This window comes from Chaetura pelagica, unplaced genomic scaffold (assembly GCF_000747805.2).
Source record: "Chaetura pelagica isolate M959 unplaced genomic scaffold, ChaPel_1.0 scaffold94, whole genome shotgun sequence".
Taxonomy (NCBI): domain Eukaryota; kingdom Metazoa; phylum Chordata; class Aves; order Apodiformes; family Apodidae; genus Chaetura; species Chaetura pelagica.
Window position 1 is genome coordinate 1,426,012 of NW_009952881.1, and position 25,925 is coordinate 1,451,936.

Consider the following 25,925-nt stretch of genomic DNA (forward strand, 5'->3'; position numbering starts at 1 on the left):
CAAGGAGACAATGTTTAAGACAGAAATAATGTAAATTATTTTTGTGTACCTGCAATATAGCTTTTACTGAAGGTCGTGGCATAATTCTTGAGAGCTCTATTGCCTACTTCTTGCTTGTAGTGAGGATGATTCTGGAAAATAAAGGTTGTTTATTAGCAGAATAGGAAATAAAGAATAATTTGAAGCAGGTAGCATGAACGTACTGTGGTTTATTCTGTCTGTATCTATGACAATGTCATTGTACTTTCCTCTTTGGACAGCAGATTTGGGGAAGGGAACTCTTCAAGTAGTATTAAGCCTCCGCTCAGGTGTTTCCAAAAGACTCCCTTTTCTTGGTTCTGAAATTTCTTGTATTGCTATGCCATGTATTTTGGGAAGATGTATATAGTGATTAATTTGTGCACCAGCTTTGCAAGCAAAAAATATTTTCTGATGTGAAACACGTGATGAGCTAATGAGTCAGTTCACACTGTGACATTAGTTGCTCTAAGCAGATGGGAACCTATACAGGTCTGTCAGCCTGTATGTGGGGGATGGCCAGATTTGCTCTGTCAGGAGATCCAAGGGGGGCTACGTCTATTGCCGTACCAGGACAGTGTGCAACATGCACTCGCTTATTAGTGTTATTAGTTTGTGAAGTCCACTGTGGAGAAATGGAAGTCCATTTCCTGTTCACTCTCTCTTTAATTTGATATGATTAATACCCTTCAAATTTTCATTCTTTCCAAATCTGGTTAATAAATATAATTTATAAAAATATGAGCTGTAACAGTTCTAAAACTGTTTTAATTTTGCAGAATATCTGCATAACTGATGAATGCTTCCTTTAGCTACCCAACAAAGCTTTAAACATTTTAAAATTAAGACAATTTTTGTTTCCATGTAGGTAAGTACAGTTTTTCGTACATGGCTAAACAATATTGTTCTTCAAAAAGAATTCTGATTCATCTGGTTCACTAACAGGATGATCCTCTGTGAATGTGAAACTATCCAGGAGCTTGTTATATCCTTACTGCTCAATCTGAAGCCTTTGTGGCTATTAATTACTTATTATTCAAGCTGTGCTCTGAAGACATGGATCTTACACATTTAGCTGGAGTTTTTCAGCATAGTTTATAAATGTGTGACAAGCAAATAATCTTTTCAAAGTTTTCGTAAAGAGGAAAAATCTGTAGTCACTATACCAACTTCACAAGTGTGGGACTAAGAGTGCGTCTTCAAAAACATCATTTATTTATTGGTTGCTCAGCTTGAGGTGTTTAGGTCCTGATTCTTTTCCAGAGGCCAAGAATTGGGAATTGCGGTGGTTTATATATAGTTATATATTTTGTAGCCTCAATCTTTACATTGACTTTACATTGACACAGCTGCAGCTGTGGATGTTCAGCAATCCCTCAAATACAACCCCAAGTTTTTTGAAGTGAACTCCCGGAAAATGAAACAGTGACCCACTATTTCTCATTTTGCAGTTCCATCCCTCATTCATTTAATTTATTGGAACTTTTGCAATGAAACGTAGCCAATGATCGTATGGGCAACAGCCTCATTTGCTCTGCTGTTCCAGTTTATGCTTTTGTCTGGGGTTCTCCCATGTGCTGAATGTAGCAAAAAGTCTGTAAAAAATAAAAAGTGTACATACATTTTTTAAACTCAAATCAGGAGTTTAAAAATCTGGGGTTTTTATAATTGTTATTTAAATAATGTATCGTGATGTTTATTCCCATAGGGGCTGAATTAAGATTTCCTCGGCAACTTTAATTCCAGTGTTTCCATATGTCTCCAGTACTTGATTTTACAAAATCAATCAAGTTCTTTTACAAGAAAAAAAAATATTGGTGGCTCATTTTCAGCTCTATTTATGTAGAGAAATGAAGGTGTTTAGATTCTTGAAGATATTAGAGCATTCTTTTAATACATCTTTTCAAAGGTTTGTAACAAACCAGCTATTATTCCTGAATTATATCCCTGACTAATTGTGAGATTTGTAAACCTTTTAAAGCTCTGTTTGCTGGAATTAGCTCAGGAAAATCTTGCTTGTTCTATATTTATGTTTATACAGAATATGAGAATTTGTTTAAGTAAGAATTTTATGAGTATAAAGGAGAGTATAGAACTGATTTTGTCAGTGTATTTTAATGTCCTGGAAAAGTCTGCATCATGTGCCACAGAGACCTGCAGGAATGTTAAATAGAGGGGAGATTCTAGCTATTGTTTTCATTCCTTTGCATCCTTGTTTGAAGTAATTTCAAATCAAGAGCATATTATTTTGCATTCTTTGTATTATACTTTTACGTACAAAAACGCTTAAAAATTTCTCATGAAAAATGCTTTCTGTTATACAATTGTTTTAATTTCAGAATATTTTATGTAAAAGCTGAGTTAAGATTTTTATACACAATATTAGGAAGCCTTCAAATCATTAAACAGATGCTTATAACTGCATTATTAGGGTAATGAGTAGAGCATGATTTGGGGGAACAAAATAGAGGTCTTTTGAATCATGCATGTTTTGTTCATAAATCGTCTGGCATCACAAATTTTCCAAGGAAGATTAATCAGTTTAATAGAAACTAATTTTTCTTGCTTTTCAGGAAGTTCTCTCACTCCCTGCCCTGCCCTCTGCAAACTAACCTAGTGTGGAGGAGGCTCCACAAACTTTTGTTTTTGTATTACTTTTGGTTTAATATGTTTCTACTCCTCAAAATTCTTACTAATATTTTTATAGTAATTTTATGGAATTAAATGATACAGTACTTACTTGGCACTGCACTTGACAGGAGACCATGCCATGACATAAATTCCTATTTGTACTACCAAAAAAAATCTTGAGGTGGGATCCTCTGCGTGCTTCAGCTAGATATGAGAATCTAGGAGAGCTGTGCAATGTTAAGAGAAAGTAAAATGCCCCCGTGTCTTGGATAAGATGCATCCAGTGAGCGGGTTTACTATGAAGCTGACCACAGGCTGATGTGCCATCTGCAACTGCTTGCATTACTAGGGAAATTTGTTTGTTAAAGAAGGATGGTGCATGTTTAGAGACCATATGATACACAATTTGTCCCAGAGCAGTTTACAAAGAAAGACTTAAAGATTAAATTCTCAATAGTTTGTTTGACTAAGAATGAGAAGAATGTCACTTCAACTCACAAGTGTTTGAACAGAGTAGATACCAATGGTGAAAGTGAATTGTTTAGGGTTATAATAGAACTATAACAAGGAATAGGGGCATGAGATTAAGAGAAAGAACAATTAGGCCAAATATTGGGAGAAATTTAAAATCTATGTAAGACTAAATAGACTTTGATGGAGCTGTGCTGATTGGTTCTGGCTAAGATATTGCCTCAGTCTCTTTTCTACTCTGAGGAAAAAATATTGATCTTCTAGAGCCAGGCAATACAGAAACATGTAAAGATGTGGAGGCAAAGGAAAATAATGAAGATTTTGAGATCTGCTTCCATTAACACAACTTTCTTTTGCAAAATAACAAATTCTAAACATCCTATTGATTTTGTTACTTTGCTGATACATAGTATGAGACAGGAAGATAAGTGTACCATTCTCCTTTATTATATAATTTGATGTAATCTTTTGCTTGGGCATTGGAAGCAACTTGTGCTCCCATTTTCCTGACTATCCCTGACTGTGGTTGTGTGAAGCCTGCAACTCTCTCTTGCCAATATTATGTTTTCACTTGGAAAGTAAACAGAGGTGCATATACTTAGGGAATAGGTGGTTACATATAATATGTAGTATGCTGTCATTGTAATGTAAACAAGACAAGGATGTGTACTTCAATGAATATGGCCAATCTGACAGTAAAATACAGCTTATAATGGAAGGGAAACTTTAACTGGAGGAATGAAATGTACATGTAATTTTGAGAAATATAAAAGATACTTCTCTTCTACTAACATGCCAAAACATTGCATCCAAACTATTACACTGACACTGAGAAAGTGCCTTTTGACATGCACAGTGTATTATCTAGTGCAGTGTTCACGGAATTAACATTTTCCTGAAGTAATAATACATCTAAGTGACCAAATAGTTCTGAGGCAATACAACCGTATTTCACAGGAACTAAATATATTTCTTCACACTGATCTTGCATGTTTTAGTTGAGCAGTCATTAGCATGTTTATAATGGTTCTAATTTAGCACAACATTTTCTGAATTTTATCCTTGAGTCATTTACAAATTGTTCATATTGAGTAAACAAAGGAAACAGATTGCATTTTATACTTAGTAATTTATCTGAAAGAAGAGGGGAGGGTTAATTGTCTGAAAGTTTTGCTCTGTTTGGGGAAGTGATTCTAGTCTTGCATTGCTTGGCACACAATGCCTTTTTCCCTCTGTTCTGGGGAAAAAAAAAAATAATGGAGGAACGAGTAAAATGAAAAATTAGGAGCAGGACAAGATTTGCCACTCCCAAAGGGGAGTGTGGAGCAGAATTGGAGCTGGCATGAGATTATCTAAAACAGTTGGTGCATTCCTTAATGATCAAGTGCTTCAGAAGTCCAGCTCTCTCTCATAGAGCATCTGTGTTGATGTTTATATCAGTGCCCTGCTGTATGGGAAAAGCATGTTTTCTCTTGTTGCTTTTCTAAAAATAGTGTGGCATATAGCATTGTATGAGTTATTTTAAGAGAACAAAAACATTTGCAAGGTTAAAGGTTCTGCTTTTTAATAAATAAATAAAAATAAAGCTCAGAACTTTATCTTGGCTTATTCTTTCCATGAAATTCAAACTGCTTTTTATCTGGAGTTTTGCACTGAGCAGAATGCAAATGCTCTTTGCACTAGAGAATTCCTGTTGTAACAAGCCATTTAGGCAGAATTGGTACAAGCTATAGACTCTACAGTTTTTCCCACTAGCCACATCATAGAAAACAGGTCTGGAAATCACCCCCAGTTAAATTCCCATGTTTCTCTTTAGGATGTCTGTTGTTTCATGCAAGATCTAGACCATTCAAATAGTGCAAATGAATTCAGAGGAAAACCAGAACATTTTAATGCCTAATTATTTTTAGTGAGCTAGGAGAGTTTTAATTAAAAGTTAAGAGAGCTCTCCAAGCTCTTACAGATCTAATTTTATCATATTGTGGAAATCTTGTCACTGTGAAAAAATGTACAGCAGTTGGCAGGTTTACTTGGTTCCATGTCCTAAACAAAACTGTAATGTTAGTCAGATCTCAGTCGAATTTCCTTTATTGCTCTTGCAAGAAAACATCTACTGTGAGCTGACTGTCTCTTGCATATAGTTGTATTTAGGAAGGCTTCTTGGACTTTTTTTTCTTTTTTTTTTTTCTTTTTATTTTTTATTTTTTATTATTTTGGGGTCCATTTTGGTTTTACAATCCTGCCTACAGGTTGCATTGGGAATCAGAATACTTGTCTCCTTAATGGCAGAAGCAAGATACAGATTTTATTTTTTTTTCTTTACAGTAAATGTAACAAAATTATGTAGTAGGTTTTCCTGTTCTAAATGTCATGCTGCTCATGTCTGTGTTATGTTTGTATTTTTGTTTTTCAAGAATTTGGCTTTTGAAAGTTTATTCAATTAAGAAAATTTTGAAAAGCTGGCCAAAGAAATCACTTCTCTAGCTGACAACATGTCTGAAATGCATTATATTTTCATTTTCTGTTAGACCAAAACAATTAATTACTGTTAGAGAACACTACAGAAATTGAGAAGGAGGAGATGAGATTCCCCTGACCTGCCTTTCCATTAACAGCAAGATTGAATCCAAGCTGCTTATGAACGAGAGACAGTAGCAGTACATTGCAGCTATGGATGTTGAGCCTTCAGGCTGATTTTTTATTACTTTTGTATTGTTACTGTCTCCTTTTATTTAAAGTTTATTGAAACAGAAAGGATAATTTGTGTTTGAAAGAAGAAATGAAGTAACTATGGCAACAAAGAATCTATTTTAGTAACATTACACAAACTTTACATCCTTGGATTAAAAAGGAATAGATAGTACCAGACTTAAGTTTCTGATGGTCATGGTTGAATTATATTTTTATTTCTCATATCATGAATGTAAATGTAAAGTCCTAATTTAATTTTGAATTGTTAGAAGATTATAAAACGGTGTTAGTTCAAAGTGAATTAAATTAACCTTTTGCCTTTGCCTTTGATACTGAAATGTTAGAGTTAGTATATAATTTTAAAAACGTGTTATGAAGTGTGAAAATTAGGAATTAATTATTTTTTTATATATAGATCTATGCTATGTGGTTCTTTACCTCAAGGAAATCTGATGGGCAGTGAACTCACAAAAGGCATGTCAACAAGCTGTTGTCATGCACTCAGAGATAGATTAATTAGTCAAAGTTCCCAACACAGGTACATTAAAACTCATCACCGGATAAAAAAACAACAACTTAATTTTCTGAATAATTCACATTTTTTATCAATGGATCTAGTAAGAGCGCTAATGGTCCTGGTGTTCTAGTTTAATTGTAAGTTGCAAACACTTCCTAGACTAAATCTAAATTGTACTTGACTTTTATTCAGGGATATTTTATAGTACTGATTTTATTTAGATTTTTCTGCTATGAACAGGATTTAGTAGTCTATGAAGACTACTGAAACAAACCTTCCTCTTTTGGATGCATGATGTGCTGTGTTGCTATTATTCATTTTAGATGTCAGGTCCTTAGCTTCACCCACTTGGAAAAAAGCATATTTACCCTTGAGTCATGGGGTGAGATTTGCAAAGGTACAACAGAAAGAAGGGCAACCAAATGGTAGCCACTGTAATGTTTATTTGCAGCTCTTTGGGGTTTTTTTTGGGAAAAAAGCAGCTTTTCTGTAGTAGGAATCCAGTGTGGTAGGCCTCATAAGCACACAGTGTCTGTCCCAAGGAGTTAATAATCTCATTTAACATTCTTTTAAAGAGTAAACCCCCTACAAAACACTTTTTGTCTAACAAATATTTCATAGATAGAGACAGAGTAATTCCATTTGTGCTGTTCTTCTCATAATATAAACTTGAATGAGGCATTTGAACTGACTTGACAAAGGCTGCTCCAAAGGACACCTTTTCTCCTGTGGAGCTGGAGGCAAATAAATGCATTGAGGGTAGCTTAGAGAATATAGAACAGAAGAGATGGATAAAATTGCTTACAGCAATGTCCCAGAGCTTGCAAAAATAGTCGTTTTATGTTTAGCAATATCTACTAAATTGGGATGGGGTATAACTAGATAGTTCTGAAATAGAGACAAAGATGCCACTAATTCTGTCGTATTGTTCTTGTAAAATGCAGAAAAGAGGTTTGTCCTCATACTATGGAGATCTGATCACTTTTAAAACAGTTTCTTCTGTAGAATGTCTGATTTCTCTTCTAATTTCTCTATATTGTCTTTCCAAATGCCTCTTTCCTTGAGATGTAAGAGTTCAGATGTAGAAATTTGTCACCTATACCCTTGATTGAATTGTTTCTTTATTGTTTATGAACTTGCTATGCATTTGCAATCATTATTAATAAATTAGTGTGTTTCTGCCTTCTGTCACAAAGTAATGTATGTATTCAAGAAGAATTGTATGCAAAACAAGTCATGTTTTAGAACTCGTATCATTGATAATTATCAGTTTGCAGTATTGTTACTACATGTTTTGAGGGAAGCTTGTTATAAAAGAAATAACAAGGCTCTGCACAGTAGCAAGAATAAGACAGTTCAGTTGATCACTGGTATAGGTGTTATAAATATGCCAGTCTGTACTACAGTCTTTTATTAAGTCTCAAAAAGTCAAAGCTGATTTGAAATAATAATGTCTGACAGTCAGTGCTTTGAAGTTTTGCTGCTGCACTCTAACATTTAGACTTTCTTTTATGTATGACTTTACCATAAAAAAAAAAAACACACCAAAAACACACGCACGGCATGAATACTTCCCCCCCCCATCTGTATTCAAAGAAAGCAATAAAAGGCTTCTTCAGTGAATTAAGAGGGGGAAAAAAAAAAAAAGGAACAACCCCCCAAAATCAATGAGCATAGGTGCAGGCCACTGTAAAGTCATACAGTATTCATGTAGGCTATAGATAGAGTTGGTAACTTGTTGAAGACTGTAAAAAATATAATCTTAAAAAAAAAAAAAGAAAAAAAAAGAAAAGGGGAAGGATAAAGAAGAGACAAGAGGCAAAAGCTATCCTTGATAGGAACAAGATGACTTTCATTCAGTCAGAAGAACTTGAGAGTTTGGCTGTGATAGCTAACACACTTGTTCTTCATCACCAGCCATGCAACAAAGAGCTGGATTCCATCCATTCCATGACTGATTGATTACCCAATGGACAAATGTTAATTCTTTTCATTGATGCTTTGTCATTGTGGAGAGAGTCTTTTCATCTAACACCTAGGGTTTTTTTCTTAGCTTTTTTTTTTTTTTTCCCTTCTGCTTATTTATCTTTTAACATCCTCTTCTCATTCACCTATGCAAGACTGTCATGTCTAACATGATTCTCCTAGTTCTTTAAACTCCTTTAGTCTACAATTAAAATTGCTAACAAAGTATGTAATAAACCGTGATATTAAATAATACTCAATGATTTCATTTAGTAATCTCAGTCTAATTATACTTAACCTGTTTGCTGTCCTTGAAAGAAATTTTTTCCTAATTCAAAAGAGAAGAATATAAAGGATGAGAAGCTGTATGTTGCTAATATAATGAATTGCTCCCATGCAACTGGTTTATAAGGTCAGTGAGAAGAGCTAAAAATTTGTAAATGCTTTTTATTTTTTTCTTTGCTTCTTGTAGAATTGTCTTTAAAAATTTTAACCCCTGAATTTTGAAACTGTCGGGCTCCACAAGCTGTAGGATTGGTGCTGAGGCAGAGCTCAGTGCAGGGAGAGTGATGCCTTGGAGATGTGAATTCAGGCTTCAGTGTTCAGTGCTGGATTCTGAGCCAGTGTTTTGTTTCTATAACGAATCAAATAAGAAAACGACTCAGTATGGATGAATACAGTTTACTGATGTCAGAAGATATCTCTGTAGATTTTATATGTATGTAAAAATTAATTTTCACTACAGAAAAGAAGAAGAAAAACCTCTTTCTGATTCACAAACCTTTTCAAAACGTGTGTTTTTGAGCACAGAATACAGAACTTGAAGGGAGACATGCCTTTCAAGTATAAGCCTTTATATTTAGTTTTGTGTCTAATGTGGAAGACCTCCAGAGAGCTTTAACAGATACCATTAATCTGCACAATTTTTAGGATTTATAATAAACTTGCTAATTTAAAATTATGGGGATTTCAAAAGAGTTATTTCTACAATATTATAGAAAAGTTTATTGTGTGTTTTTGTAAGCTTTGCAATAAGAAAATACAGTAGCTATAAATTGGGTGGTCAGATCTATAACAGAGTTTGATGAGATAAGGGTGTTTAAAGAAATTTTTCTTAAGGAATTTTTTGGTCACATACAGAGATCAAAATTGTAACTAGCAGTGTGAGCATATAGAAAACGTAGGCACACAGACAGACCTGTTTTCCATTCCAGTTCTTTCTTGTACATATTTAGAAATATGTTTTTTTCCCTCATGCAATAGAAGAACATTACAGATAAATATGGGTGTTCATAAGAACAGTAAGAGAAGAAATAAAGCAAGTGCTTTTGAGGAAAGTATTTTATCAACTCCTGTAATATTCCGATTGTTTCTTTTAAAAAAATGTTCATTAGTTTCCTTCCTTATATGAATTGAAGAAAATATCTGATGTAAAAAGCAATAGAATACATAACTTATAGCAAACATCAAAATAAAACTCTAAAGCTCTTTTTCTTTTCAGGGATGAGGGGTCTGAAATTTTGGCAGGGGAGAAAAACAGAAACATCCTTTTAAACTAATGATAATATCACAAAAAAGGACAAATTATAATGTTCTATTGATAATTGATGGTTATTTCTTGATTCTTCTATTATCAGGCCAGAACTCATAAAAGTAAATTGTTATTATATAACAAGTATTTTATCACTGCCTATTGCAACTTACAGCTCCTTAATTTTGTGTCTCCCACAGAAAGATATAATTAGTAAATAAATTAGCTTTTTCTACTGAAATATTACTTCAAAAACATTTAGGAGCTGTGTTGTCTTTCCACGGAGGCTTTCACGGTGAAAATGTATTGCAATTAAAACCTGATCTTTGATCTTTTGGTAGTTACAGTTTGGTTTGCTTTCAACTGGTTTTCATTTTTGTTAGGTTTTTTCTGTTGTTGTTTCAAATGAGTGATGCTAATGTGAATTTTTAGGCCGAAACTGCTTGCACCCTAAAATGTGCTTGGTCTTATGACTTTTCTTTCCTAAACTTCTCCCTAAGTCTTCCACTCTTCCTTTTGTCATGTCTTTGAATGCTTCTCCTCCCTCTGAGTATTTTTAGAATCTTCTGAGGTGGAACAGTTACCCATTGCATTGATGTGATCTGTATTGCCATCCTTAATCTGGGCTTTTTGCTTTTGTTTTGCCTTCTGTGAGTGCTTCTGGTGGGACTGCTGGTATGAGAACATGAGCCATGAGTTGGCCTTAATCTGCCAGTAATTCATCAGAAAATGTTAGGCTGAATTCTGCCTTCTTGTATACCCCAGTGGTATTTTTTAAGTGACTGGAGTCATATGTTGCAAAATTTGGAATGGTCTTATTTAGAAAACATTGTGTAAATTCATCTCTTCCTAACACAAATGGCAGCTAGCTAGGAGAGTTTCTAACAAGTTAAGGTACCACCCAGAGTGATGTATCATAATAAAGGTTAGTTGCAAAGATTTGTTTTAGGAACAGAGCTGCATCTAAATAACATTTTTGATAATTTGCTAAACTGGGCCTACAGGTTCTCATGGTTTATCATAGATGTTGCCAATGAGCCTGTGTAGCAATGGAAGTAAATGCACAATATTTCATGGAGATTCTGTTATTGCTAACTGGGAACAGGAAAAAAAGTGTTCAATTGTGTAAAGTTTTCTAGAGTTGCCAGGTTAAAAATCACCTTTTGTAGCTTATCTGGAAGGTTATGTATAATTTAGACTTCAGAGCCAATTAGTTTAATTTAGGAACTGAAAAAACCTTTCTGGAGTCTGTTATGCTCAATACCAAATTTTCTAGTGAAATTGAGGTCTGAGGTCGTATGAAACTTGTGAACATCAGTCTTCTACTTTCTCCAAAGTGTAGTGATTTCAGTGACAGTTTTGCCTACAGAAAGCTCTCCCAGTTTGGGGCAAAGATTTGAAATGTATTCTGAACTTCGAATTATGAATGCGTATCTTCTAATAATTGCATGTTGTTTCTAGTGGACTGAGAACATTTCTGATACTATGAACATCCAATATATAGACTGCTTTTATGAATTCCACGGAGACGTTATATGAATAACTTTTACATTGACATGGGTATAAAAATGGGTTTCAGATGTCACTGTGTGCCAAATATCCAAAAAAAGCTTCTAAATCTTCATGCATAATTTGGAGTGTACAATCATTCTCAAATGAAAAAGACAGAATTTGTATATACATTGGCAACCTATGCATGTAAATTGGCAGTTAGCATGCATAAATCCTGAACAAAGTTTTTCTTTCAATTAGACCCTTGTTAAATCCATAGTAACTCCATTAACCTCAGTGGAATTACTTTGGATTTAAAATACAGTTAAATGAGAACTCAGTTTGGCTACAGGTTCATTTTCCTTTGAAACTATGGTACAAGTAGAACAAGGAGAACAGTTTTAAAGTGAAGGTGACACCTGTTCTATTGGCATGTGAGAATATATTTGATAATTTTTAATTTTTGTTTTCATAGATTCATCCTGCATGGAAAAGCTACTTTCTAAAGACTGGAAGGAGAAGATGGAAAAATTAAACACAAGCGATCTCCTTGGAGAAATTAAAGGTATGTGACTAGATTATGTTTTAAATGTTTGCATGTATTTTCAAAAGGGGATTGAGGATTTTTCAAAGTTCAGAAAAAAAAAAATGGAAATAACAGTCATAACTGGAGGGTGCTTTCCTCTTTCCAGTCGCCTCTCCATGTTTTTTTATGTTTATCTTTGAGATGATGCATCTGCCACATAAATATATTAGTGTACATCACAGTCAGTTATAGGCAGTATCAAGGATGTTATCACAAACACCAGGCTAGTAACATTTTCACTGACATTAGCTATACATCTCTGTGACCACAGGACGAGGAAGAAATGTCTTAAAAACAAGGAGTTATGAGTACTTGGTACTGTTTCTTCCCAGTTGCATAAACTATATGTAGAAACTGCTTTCAGATTACAAAAGGGGGCAATTATGTGTTTGCTGTTCTACATCTTTGATTCAAAATTGGGGGGAAAAAAATATATTTTTTTACATTCATGCTATTCTGGTGAAAGAGCAGCTCTGGATGAAATTCTGGACTTAGTGAAATGAGTACAAGTTCTATTGCATATATAGACAGTACTTTCCAGCATTTTCAAGATTCATTGAACCAGTAATCTAGTAAAAGTGGAATTCTCTTGACAATGAAGTACTATGTATAAAACTTGAAGTGTTTTTCCCCACACATCAATTATTCCATGGATTTTCTTAGTGAGAAGAAATTCAGTGTTATTGATTAAGCAACAAATTAAAAAGGTGGGGTGTCTTGTGCTGCTGGACGGGGTCATAAGGCATGTTTGAGAAGTACATAAGTTACCTAAGATTTATTTCTTCTCATTGGTTTAATTGTATTAAATTGCAACTGCAAATATGTGGAAACAAAGAATCATATGCATAATATTAATAATAAAAAAACCCTCTTTGACAAAAAATGATGCTTAGGGTTTTTGGGTTTTTACATTTCCAGAAGGGAAACTGGAGATAGTTCATTAATTTTAATTATGCAAACAGATGAAATATTTTTCCTTTTTAATAAATAAGTTATAATCAGCTCCTTCAGCTGATTCAGGACCAAAATCTGTTGGATTCTCTTGTTGGATTTTTTTGGTAGAATTATGACAATGAATATATATTAGACAGGTGAGAAATCCTATAATAATGTAAGTGGCAGAAATGTAGTTTACAGTTTTACAGGAACATGTTCAAATTAATGGTACAAAAATTCAACAAAATAGTGTCTGGAAATCATATTCTACATAAAGCCATATTGTCTCTCAAGAGTGTTGAAAACATGGTTTGGAATCATAGAATCATTAAGGTAGGAAAAGACCTCCGAGGTCATTGAGTCCAACAGTAATCCAATATCCAATAATACCCCAAGCACTGAACTATATCTTGAAGGCCACATCTAAACGCTTCTTGAACACCTTCAGGGATGGCGACTCCATCCCTTCCCAGGGCAGTCTGATCTAGTGCCTCACCACTCTTTCAGTAAAGAAATTTTTCCTAATATTCAACCTAAACCTCCACTGGCACAACTTAAACCCATTTCCTCTCATCCTATTGCTAGCTTCTTGGGAGAAGAGACCAGCACTGACCTCTCCACAACCTCCCTTCAGGTCTTTGTAGAGAGCAATAAGATCTCCCCTGAGATCCAAGATCTCCCCTTTCGTCCATTAATAGCACAAAATAGCTGTTTAGTCTTTAAATAGAAACTCCTTGAATGCTACTAGTGAAACTAAATTAAAAGAAGTGGGATCTCTAACAATGTAGAATTAGGTTCTTTATTCTTTTATGTGGCCCAAAAAGCATTTTCATGAGCTTTCATTTATTAAAAAAGAAGTTGTTTTTCTGGATTTATGTGATTCCTATCTTCTTAGTAGATATATGGGGAGAGTTTTTGCTCCTAACCCTTTTCTCATCTACCTACAGTTCATATTGATTCAAATTTGGAAGAATATTCAACTCATTCAAGTATCTGTCCTGGTGGTATTTCATTGTAGCTGTGTAAAAAGGATCACCTAAATTAGGCTTGCCAGATTTATGTGTTGACAGTCATTCAGATAGTTTCCACAACTCACTTCCTGTGGCTCATCCCTGGACACCTTTCCTTAAGCATTCTTAAGGTCTGTAGCATTCCTCTCTGCTGCTAGTTGACTTCAGGCAAGACACAATACTGACTCTGCTACTACAACTGCATTTAACAGTTTTCACAAACAGGCGAAGCAACAAGCAAGCATACACAAACGTGGAAGATAAATGCTGGTTGCTGTTACATCATGCTTACAGTATTCTTCCTCTACTGACATTAGCAGGAGTAGAGGCAAGTCTGAAGTAGGACTCTTTTCCTTTGTGCTCCCAAGCCAGTGGCCTAGTCACTGTCTTCAGGCTTGTTAGCTCCTAGCTGATAAAATTACTACCAACGTAGTAGCCTGGTATTTACTCATGCTACTGTTTGTGTGCATTTAATAATCTCAAGAAGAAAAACAACACCAACAATCTAGCCTATGGCATCATACAAATGAGATTACAAGAGGGAAATAAAGCAAAGTAGGGGAACCAGAAAGAATTTCTAATCTCCCAAAGAAGCAACTTTCAAAAAACCCCTCAAACTTTTCAGTGTTCAGGGTGGTAGATTTCCAAATCTTAAAGTTCATTTTCACAGTGCTGAATGAATTTCCAGTTAGATAACTGGCAGGGCATGCTAAGGTCTGAAAGAACTACTTTTGAAAATATGTCATCTTTGGGAGATCGAATACCCTTTTTCCTTAATTTCTATTATTAATTTATTAATTAATTAATTTAACTGGATGATGTTGGTTTTTGTGCAGCCTTTCTGCTCACATTACTGAGAGTCTAAGTTAAAGACACGAAGCGATGCAGTAAAAATAAATAAATGAGGTCATTAGGGAAAAAATCTTGATTATAAGAAAGTGAGGTGTGGTCCTGTGAGGAATTGCTCTTTGCACTGACTGTTACTGGGAGTTGTTTATTTGAGAGAGAAGGCGTTCTTGCTAAGGATAACCTGAGCACATTCTCTTCCTCTGCACAGCTACAACCCTCCCCCTTTCAGTGAAAGACTAGCATCTTGGTTGTGGGAAGGCAGTTCACTAAGAATCACTGCCAGAAAAAAGGAAGAAAGCAGAAAAAAAAAGTACCATTGACACAAACTGTTTCTATTCATGTTTGGGAAGCACACAGACAAGAAGAAAAGATTACTGGCTGAGAGAAACAAATAAAATTGGTATTTTCTTGCTTTACCTTCTATATTTAGAACACAATAGTGTTAATCAAGATATAATTATAAACTATATCTATTAATTGAAACAATAAAAGCCAATACAAAAGTAACAACCACTGAATAATTTATTTTTTCTCTAAATGGGATTGTTCCACTTCACAATTACTCTTGCATAGCGTGCTTCGCTTGTAAAACTGCTTTTTCTGAGCTTCTTTATTAGGATTTCAGTTATTGATAATGGTCCAGATTCTTCCTTGAATTTCAGCCAAACAAGTGATTGACTTCAGGGAGGTTGCATGAACCTCAGAGGAGCACTTGGCAGAGTGCTTTGTAGCCAAATCCGAGCGGTTAAATAAGTCTGCTTGTTCATTTGATATGTTTATAAATGAAACACATAGGTCAAATTTTCAAAAGTCTATGAGGCAGTTGAGTTGAGTTAAATGACCTGCTTACCTGGAAAAAACCCCACAGATGCCCATGGAAATAATTTGATTTTATACTATTTGCCAGTGTGGGTGTGCAAATACATTCATTTAAGGTATACAATACATTGTTAGGCTTCTGTGACTTTTGCAGTCTTGATTTTTTTTAAAATAAAAATTAGGATCAAGAAATACTTTTCATTCTAATCTTTTAATTATGTATTTGACTAAACAAAGTGGTGAAGGGCTGTCTTCTAAATTTCAAGAAATTTGGGTGCACAGAGTTCCATCCTCACCCTCCCTCTCTACATTTATTTCTGTTGCTTAGTTATCTGGGTTTTCTTCAGCAGCCACAGCTAGGCAGAGTAGCATCATTTATCACTATAGGGAGTCTGGTTTAAGTTTTCTGTTTCTGTTCCAAATATAAAGCTCTGGAATAGCATAGTCTTGCATGCATCAGGTAGTTGTCCTACTGAAATAGCCCGTGATGGTCTTTCTCAGCATACAGGGTCTTTGAAGATCAAATAAGAAAGGTCAGTCTGTAAGTAACTTAAGCAATGATGTTATCGTGAAAGGGTCAGAATTGGTCTAGCAGTCTTATAGAAGAATGACTCTGGGTCACCAGCTACTGTGTTGTGGGTTAGTTCTCTGGCTTCCATTGGCAGTGTTTACAACTGGAACTATCTATATTTATAGGCATTGTGACTTGAATGTCACATGCTGTCTTTGTACAGTATGCTTTATTTTGGGAAGGATAGTGATTGATGTACATAGCTTTATCCAATACAGAAGGCTGGTTGCATTAGGTTTCCCATGCTTATTCCTGCACCTTTTATATTTGTTACTGTGTTAAAAAGAGCCTAAAATTCCTATTTCATGTGATGTGTACACATCTAATGGCCTTGAAATATTTGGATAGGTGGGAGGCAGCATTCCTGTTTCCTAGGAAATGTTGAATTTAGTAAAATGAAGCAACTTCACCCACTGGAGAGTCTCCTTGTAAGATCCACTATAAACAATATGGGAAATGACATTTGTCCCTGGTATTAGAACACATGAGAGATCGAAATAGGTGTTTTCTAGGAGCATTTTTTGTGTGTGCATTAATGACTGCAAGAGAACAGTGAGGCACCACTGTTTGAATCTAGTAATTTAACATTATCCATTTCTGGAATAATCTTGGAGAGCTGCATGAATGAGTCCTTGAGAAAGTTAAGATTTCTGTGTTTTTGCAGTGAATCAGATTTTCTTAAAATATGCATGATTTACAAAACATTTTAAAATGCTATTTTTACTTCCATTTTATGAAATTTGTCTTCACAGACAAGCTTTTAGGTGTTTCTTGGTGCACTATATCAAATGTGAAGATAATTTTGAAGAAAATAAATCTGATGTTTTCCTGCAGCCTTGACCAACACTGTAGCTTGCATTTGCAGTAATTATTTCTCAGTATAACTGCTGAAATTTTTTTCTCATGAATTCTAAGGGCATATAATAATCTGCCTTATAAATATGTATAAATAAATATATATAAAGTCTTATATCACAGAGGCACTCAGAGGTTTTTAATTATGGCACTTTGTATGGCTGTGGACATTTCAAAGCTCTCCTTTGTGCTCTGTTATAAACATGTTATTTCTTTTGAAGTCTGTGTGATATACATACTAGCAATTAAAAACCCAGCTCAGGCTTTGTGATACAAGGTCTTCTTAATTAAAGCTCAAACAAAAGCTACAAGCAAAAGCCCCACTATATGATTAAGGTCTAAAGTGTTATGATACATTAGAATCATTGTTAACTGCTAGGATTTAAAAAATCAATACACAGGAAAAGGGATCAACTGGTTCCAATTAGTGAAACCAATGAAAGTGTCCAACAAAACATAACAAAGCAATGTGACCCAGAACCTTAACACCCAAATCCTTAAGAAATTGGTCCTGATTAGAATCTACCAGAGACTATAAATGTTTCTCATAATGTATTTGTTACCATGATCCAATGAAGTGATATGTTTAGCTTTATATTGTATCTCTCCAAGTCAGGGAGATATTTTTGTTTTGCTATTTCTCAAGTCATTGGCATTTTGTGTAATGTGTTACAAAAGATACATTTCCAGGTCTAAGCTGACCTTCTAAATTAGTGATGCCTTGATATCTGAATGACTGAATATTTCATAAACACTTTCAACAGTTAATATTTGTGTACTTTTAAGTCTGATTTGCTTGCAGAAGATGATGGATGCCAAAATAAAAATATTTTAGTTAAACTTACCATGCCTCATTGTATCTATTAGTTATGATTAAGGTACTGATATAATTAGTTAGGCTAATCACTAGTATGAACTAGATTAAACTGTATGGTCTTATGTCACCTTGATTTTTTTTATACAAAACACTTTTGTTGAGATTCCAGATTTAAACAGTCAAGCCCTGATATGTACAAACAGAGTGTAGTTCTGTGGAAATGAATGGGACTACCCACTGTATATAGTGCTATTATTTAAATTTAAACATTTTTGTTGTTCTTGTCTTTTGGTCAGAGGATCATATTTCAGTGGCACCTATCACAACCATGCCTGCTTCTGATGTTAAAAGTTAATGACTATTACCGCTTCCAGTTCTTAAAACTCCACAACTATAAATTACATTGTAATCAACCTTTCACATAAATCAAGTTCTCCATATTGTTGAATACATTCTATAAATAATATCAACCAGGATGCATGCAGTATATTTCCAGGCACACAGTGACTTTGTTACTTACTGCAATCACATATATCTCTATACTTTTTACCAGGGTGTATTTTGAAGCTTAACAATTCCGGGCTAAATATATGAAGTCTGTACTACACTGAAATCACTCACTTTTATGCTCCACGTTCTGTGGAACTGTGTCCCAACTAGTGTACTAAAAAACAGTATCAATGCTTCATGAGAAAAAGGAATAAAAAGGATAATAATGTTAATAACAAGGACATTGAAACAGCAATGCCTTTATTGGACACATTAGGAAGGCAGCCTTCTGGAATTTGATCCATTCTTCATTTGTACAAGTAGTGACAAGAAAATGTATGGTGTTAAAGTGTATTTATTTTCAAATGCCATTTAATTTTTAGAAGAGAAAGGGTTGAATATAAACTAAAAATTACAAGTAGGTTTTCTTCACTTTTTCTTTGAAAGTTTGCCATTTTTTCTGTTGGTAGGATGATCTACTTAATTTTCATTTTAATTTTAATTGTTTTCTTTAATAACTACAGAGTTTTCAACTTGAGTAAAAAACTTTTATGTTGAAGAAGCCTATCAGCACTTGGAACTTAAGGCCTTCTTTTTTGACCCTGGATATCAGTGACAGATTTCCTTTTGACTCAAGTCCCAGCTTAGTCACCAATGAAGTTACTTACCTTTAGCAAAATAAAACTCCTACTGAAGATAAATATACAACTTCCTATGGAAAAGCAAGTGCATATGTAGGAGTTTGTACTGCTAAAACAAGAGTGGAAGCCCCATTTCTAACAAATTATAACAAATTATGGAATCTAAACATTTATCTAGAAAGATTTATATAGACACACTACTGAAAGGACTGAAATTTTCTGCCCAATGTGGATTCTGTGGAAACCTGGAGATGTACTTTATCAGTCTTTTGTTACGTGAGTTTCATATTAAGAAAAGCTTTGATTTAAGTGTCAGATACAAAGAACATACTGTCCTGTAGTCTTCTTCCTCTATGGATACTGAACAACCTGGGGAAGGGTGCAAGGAAAGGACAAACATACAGTAATATTTCCTCAATATACTCATCCAATTAATTTCCCACAAAGTAGGATCAATGGGATTCTTGATTCAGAGGTGATACATTTGGGTTCAATGGCCTGTGATAGAATTATCATCTATGATCATGTTCAATTGCTTTTGAACCTTTTAATAGACAGCTGGAAAGTCTGTGGGGATAATCTCAGCTGTTAACAATATGCTGTATATTTGAACCTAGTACCTTGTAGATGTCCCCTAAATCTTGTATTACAATGGGCAGAGAATGGCTGTTCCCCGTTCACCTTCTCTGCTATTCTACATTCAGGTATCTCTTCTTCAGGTTGAAAAGTAAAAGTATATTTATTAATTCCTTATACAAAAGCTGTTCTGCACTTAGGTTGCTCTCATCGTCCTTCTCTGCTGTTAATTTGGAAAGAAACTTTTTGCACAAAATAGCCCTATTCTGAGCAATATCAGACTTTGATATCAATTAATAAGTATGGTTGTGGCCACCCTTTTTGCCTCGGTTTTAAACTCCCTTCCTGAAGACACAGTCTGTCTTGAACTGGGGTCTTGATGTGTGCAAGTTGTGTAATAATGAGCAGGTCCTGATGTTATCAAATATATCAAACTTTTTTTTTCCTTAAGAGATATTTAAAAATACTTTACTGGGAGCTTAACAAGTTGTGGACCCAGAGGTGACTCAGAATATCATCTGTAAAGTTTAAGGGACATAGCATTAATACTTAGAAAAAAAAAAAAAGTATGAGCACATTCGGGAAACTCAGATGCAGCCGCGAATAGAAAGAACATAATGTGCAAACAGTCACAGCCCCTGCCTCAGAAGCCCAAGCTCAATGAGCAATAGAAGAAGAAATACGAGAAGGGTTGTCCTTATTCTCTCTAAACAACCTGACTCCTTGGAAGAGGTCAACTATCAGTATTTTTTTCAAGTGGTCTTGATTTGCCTAACTGTGTCACCTTACTTCTGAAATGGCTAATGACCTTTGACAATTTCCTGCTGGAGGACATATCTAGCCAAACTGGGCTTATTTTCCATGCTTTCACCTCCTCCTGCCAACATTAATGTAATTTCAGGCTAATCAGGATCCCTTTGCTCCCATCAGGTCATTCATGATACTATCCTCTTACTTGGTGAGTGAATTGGTCTCAGTTCACTGTCTCCCTGCTGTCTCTCCCCCAAATATTTATTTTGGATTCAAGGAAATAGTTTCACTCTTTTCAACTGCCTCAATTTTTTTTTTGGTTCTGGCATGATTTCCAAGGGAGAACATTTTCAGAAACACCAAAAAGATGAAGTCTCATCAATCAATATAAATATATGAATTGTAAAGCAAATTGAGAGAGCTATATTGAAACAGTTTCTGTAGAAAAGTTGTCTGAACAGAGGAAACAGAAGTAGGAATCTGTTAAGGACATAGCCTGCCTTGGTTCCATGAGTACATCGTTGGTATTGCCCTCTGTCTTAATAAAATTAATATTTATACCCAGGAAGCTTGATCAGGAATGTTTTTCTGCCATTAGCTGTCATGCTGCACATCCTATTAATCTATATGTATTTTTTCTTACCTTTTTAAAAAAAATTACTGTTTGAGCCACATATCCTATTATTTACCTTGGTCTGTATCTACATGAATTAGTGAAGTCTAATGTTAGTTATGTTGTCATAAATGCTCTTTTAGAGTTAGACAAGATTAAGACCTGCTCAATAGCTGTTTAAAATTTGGTGCCCTATAGATAGCATTAGGGAGAGGCTATCACACTCATGTTGGGAATGAATCCTCATGTCTATTAAGATTTGTTTGAATAGGTTTCCGTCACAACAGGTGCACAATTATTTTATGAGTAAAATATTATCAGCCTTCCAAATTAGCTGGGGCAAAATGCAAGTTGTCTGATTAAATAATCAAACTCAATACTTAAAATGCACTTGATTTCCACAGGAATTTTAAGATGCTAAGTCCCAGTCTATCAGTGAAACTGTGATTGTTTGCATCATGCAAGTAGCAGCTTGTAGAGTATCCTGGTTGGTATGTTTTACATAATTCATCCTACATTATACAAGAGAAAACCACTAAAAAAAGCATGTAATAATAGGTTTTACTTCTAGTAAAACAATTTTAATCTGCCAATGAAGGTATTACACTGTGCATTAAAATCAGAAAGAAAAAGTGGGCCACTAAGGGAAAATAGTTTGAAGCTGTTCTGCATTCAGTTAGGAGGCACACCACTTTAGAAATACAAAATACTGTGTTTTTAAAATTGTTTAGTTTATGAAGGGGGAGGGAAAAGAGGAAAATTATCTGAGTCTGAAGTGCAGCTTCCAGTGTGGGGGTCATATGTGTCACCAGTTATTGAGCAGCTCACTAAGCACAGGGACTCAGGGACCCAAGAAATGGGTAAATTCTGCAACAGCAGGTTCACCAGGAATGGAAAACTTTGAAGTGCAGCTGTCAAACACAGAATATATACAGGTAACTCTATGTTTTCATATATGAATCTGTTTGTCAATCAGGGAATGCTATGAATCAGGAAATATGATCTCAAACACAAAACCATGAAGTTAGAGACAGCATCTGGAGGAGCTCCAAGCCACAAAAATTAGGGAAGAAGCACAGAGGGAACAAAAACTGTAAATGCTTGCATGGATTCTGCCTCTACATACATTGAATTTAAATAATTGTGTTGATACATCAGTAATAATAATTGCTGATAAAAATTATAGTCCTTATTTTGGGCAGCAATATGTTTTACTAAATGTGAAATTAAATGCAATTTGTATTAATTAGGGATAATATGAAAGTAAGTAAGTGGTTGACATTTCTGACATTTTAAAACATACTACTAAATGTGAAGATACATCTTTTGCAGTTGTTTTGACTTAGAAAGACAGTAGATTGATATATGCCCCTAATGTGTTCTGCTGAAATAAGATCACAGTCCTTACCCCTAAGGTAAGAAAATTATTTGTAGACAAGGTTCACCATACTTTGAAATCTGGTTATGGGATTTGACCATGGATATAACTGTTTGCTGAACAATTGAAGTTATCTGTGGAAGCTGGAATACACTCTTATTACAGATAATAAAATCTGCTGTTAAATTTCAGGTGGTATACTCAATTTACAGGATTTCAAAAGTCAGTGTAGGGTACACAGGTATTTTATGTAGGTTTGTACAACTTCAATTTTTATAAATGTGGGAAAGCTTACAGACACTTCAAGTTGTGATGGGTAACATCAAGGGAATATGAACAGAGTTTTAATAAGACGTTAGAGAAAATGAAAAGGGCCTAACTGTTCTGTGGTTTGTTTTTTTCCAACCTGGTGTACTGTGTACAGCTCTGGTACCCTCAGCACAAGAAAGATATAGACCTGTTGGAAAGAGTCCAGAGGAAGGTCACAAAGATGATCAGAGGGCTGGAGCACCTCTGCTCTGAAGACAAGCTGAGAGAGTTGGGGCTGTTCAGCCTAAAGAAAAGAAGGATCTGAGGAGACCTTATAGCACCTTCCAATACCTGAAGGGGCTACAGGAAAGCTGGGGAGGGGCATTTAATCAGACAGGGTAATGATAGGACAAGGGCCAATGATTTTAAACTCAGAGAGAGGAGATTCAGGTTAGATATTTGGAATAAATTCTTCACTATAAGGGTGGTGATGAATTGGAATGGGTTGCCCAGGGAGACTGTTGATGCCCTATCCCTGGAGGTTTTTAAGGCCAGGTTGGATGAGGTTTTGTGCAACCTGATCTAGTGGCAGGGTTCCCTGCTCATGGCAGGGGGTTGGAACTTGATGATCTTTAAGGTCCCTTCCAACCTTAATGATTCTATGATTCTGTACAGAATCATAGAGTTCTTTTTAGCTTGTAACTGAAATAACTTCTTTTTACCTTTGGTGCTTTACTCTGGTGCCAGGATTCATTTGCCTTTGTATTGCTGAGGTTCTGCAACAGTCGCAGGATGACTGTGGGTTTTCTTTTAGTGATTACAGTGAATACAAGATTCCTACTTCAAGATGTATTCCTAAATTAACCCTTTACTCTATTTTGTTGTTTTCTTCACCTCCGTAATGTTTTATAGTGTAATTTTGTGTGTCTTGGAATTCAGGCATAGATGGAGGTGCCTGCTTCTTCTGAAATTTAATATTTGCTAAAAAAAAGGAATATTTTAGCCTGTCAGGTTATGGTCTGCCACTTTTCAAGGTAACAGCAATTGACAAAAGCACTTTGGGTCTCTCTGCATACTGTCAGATAACATATCCCACCATCAGACAAATATGAACACTTGGTGCTAAGAACTGGCTGTGAGTGGGCCATAGTGAGAATTCTCCATCTGCTGACCTGGAAAAACCATAGTCAGTCTCCATGCACAGCTAAAGTTTAGCTAACTTCATAGACAGGTAACTCCCTGTCATGGTTTGACTCTTCCTGTTCTCTTTTTTGTTTATTATGTGCACAAATGCTGAGAGAAACACCTTTTTGAATTACAGTTACAACTACAGAAGAGAGCTATCACATAACAGCAAATCACTGTTAGAAAATATAGGTGTTAATTCCATGTTAGCAGAATCTGCTGTAAGAAATTTACATTCTGATAGCTGTACCTGTGTAAAATGTTTGACTGCCTTAAACATAGAAATTAATACAAAATTCAAGTTTGGAAGTGAGGGAAAACTGCAGATTTATGTAATAAAAATGAATGCTTAACTTGTTTCAATGGAATAGTCTTCATGAGAAAAGTGCTCCTTGCAGTAGGCCCACTTGCAGCATGATCTGAAAAAGGATAACACTGCTCTTCACTTATCAAAGTCAGATCCTATAGACCAGGCGGCATCACCAATGCCAGAGCTGTGACTGCAGCTATTGTCCAAAATGGTAACATTTATAGACTCACTTTCTGTGATGGTCCTTAAGAACCTCTGAGTGGTGCGTATTTTTTTTCTAAATTCAAACAGAACTAACATGCCATTTTCCACTGAAGTTCTGAAAGTTTGTTTTCTGTGGTTCAGGGCCTCAAGATACATGACATTTGTTTAATGTTCTTGGCTGACAGCTAGAAAGTAGGAAGTTGTTAGATGATGTTGTGAGAATTAGGAAGTTAGTCAGTAAACTAAGTAATGCCTTTGCCATGCATACCTATTCAGGCTTTTACAGTTGTGTTCTTTTTCATCAGTGTTAGTGATGTCAGAGCAGGCACAGAGTTGTGCAGTTGGTTAAGCAACTGAGAAAGTCATTCCTCTTGAAGTATATACACTGAATTAATGCCTCAAACAATACTGAGTACTTGAGTCAGTAAATGTTTTTGTTTGTTGTTTTTTTTTTTTCCAGAGGAAAATAAATGTGAATGAGTGTGTGTGTGTTGCCTTATAAATGCACTTTACATATTGTCTTTACATGTTAGATTAGTATTTGTTCATCCTCTTCTGCAGGCTGGTTGTTTTGTGTGGACTTTTGTCCATATAAGTTGAATCCATGCTATAACAGAAAGCTTACTGCAAGCTGCTTAAGTCCCCTAAATGCAGAAGACTTAAGGAACAGGAACAGAAAAATATAATCTTTGCTATTATATTTCAAGGCAATAATGGAAGAGCTCCAAGAAGGAATTTGAAAATTTGTAGGTGACTACAGCTCTTGCTTCTTTGAAGTCACCAAAGTGCTACTGAGTTTTACAAAGTGGTATCTAAATAGAATCATAGAATCACAGAATATGCTGATATATTCATGGTTATATGTTAGAAGTTGGCTTTAAGGGTGCAGTTGAAAACTTTTTATGTGCTAAGGTCATTATCTATGTGAAATTCAATGTGAGAAATTTAAGGTTTTGCCTGAAATGTGTAAACACCTTCACACAGGTCCATTAGCTGATGTTGGACATCAGAAAAGTAAATTAATCTACTTTTACCTTAAGGAAAGATTGTTGGTTGACCCACAGGTATGAATTCTCATACAGGAAATACAAATCTTAGTAAAAAATCACCAAATAGTGTATTGGAAGGGCTAAAGTTGCTACCCAAGAACTCAGAAAAAATAGAAATGGAATCTTTAATATAAAGAGGAAAAAAACAGCCAAACATCCATTTTACTCCAGCAGTAATAATAAATGAAAACACAGGAAAAAGGAAGAAAAGGGAAAGCATATACTTTAACATTATCCCAGGCTCTGATTATTTTCAGTACCAGGGACATCCTGACCTTATTTGATTGGTTTATTTTGTATCGGTCGATTAGATCTCTCCTCCCTTTACCAAATACTTGTTCTGTCTCCCCTTGAACCTATATAAAACTTGGAGCGAATAGAACCTTTGAGGAAGATATTCCATGGTCGTAGTATCCACTGACCACCTCAAATTAAAACTTTTAAGATGATTTTATGTGAATCAGACACATCTATCTCATTTTTTAAGCTAGTGTAAGATGTCATCTGAGTCAATAGGTGTCAGATGCTTAATGTATTTTTAAAAACATGGCCATAGATCTATCTGCAAGAGTCATAAATCCCGCAAAAAACCTCCCCCAGAGGCAGTTAAATCTAAGAGACTCCTTGGAAAAGTACCCAAGATCTTTAGAGACACCAACAGTTTGAAATTTTAATGAATATGTAAAATTAATAAAGAAGAAATAAGCATACAATATGTTGCTT

At 35.0% G+C, this 25,925-nt stretch overlaps 1 protein-coding gene across 2 annotated transcripts in view; it reads left to right on the forward strand.

Annotated features, from left to right (window-relative positions):
- SOX6 (SRY (sex determining region Y)-box 6) overlaps window positions 1–25,925 on the forward strand; it is a 241,841-nt gene that overhangs the window by 60,895 nt on the left and 155,021 nt on the right. For both annotated transcript variants that reach the window (XM_009995398.1, XM_009995399.1), the window contains one exon: window positions 11,791–11,880. In XM_009995398.1, coding sequence (XP_009993700.1) covers window positions 11,791–11,880 — 90 coding nt within the window. The remainder of the gene's footprint in view (window positions 1–11,790; window positions 11,881–25,925) is intronic.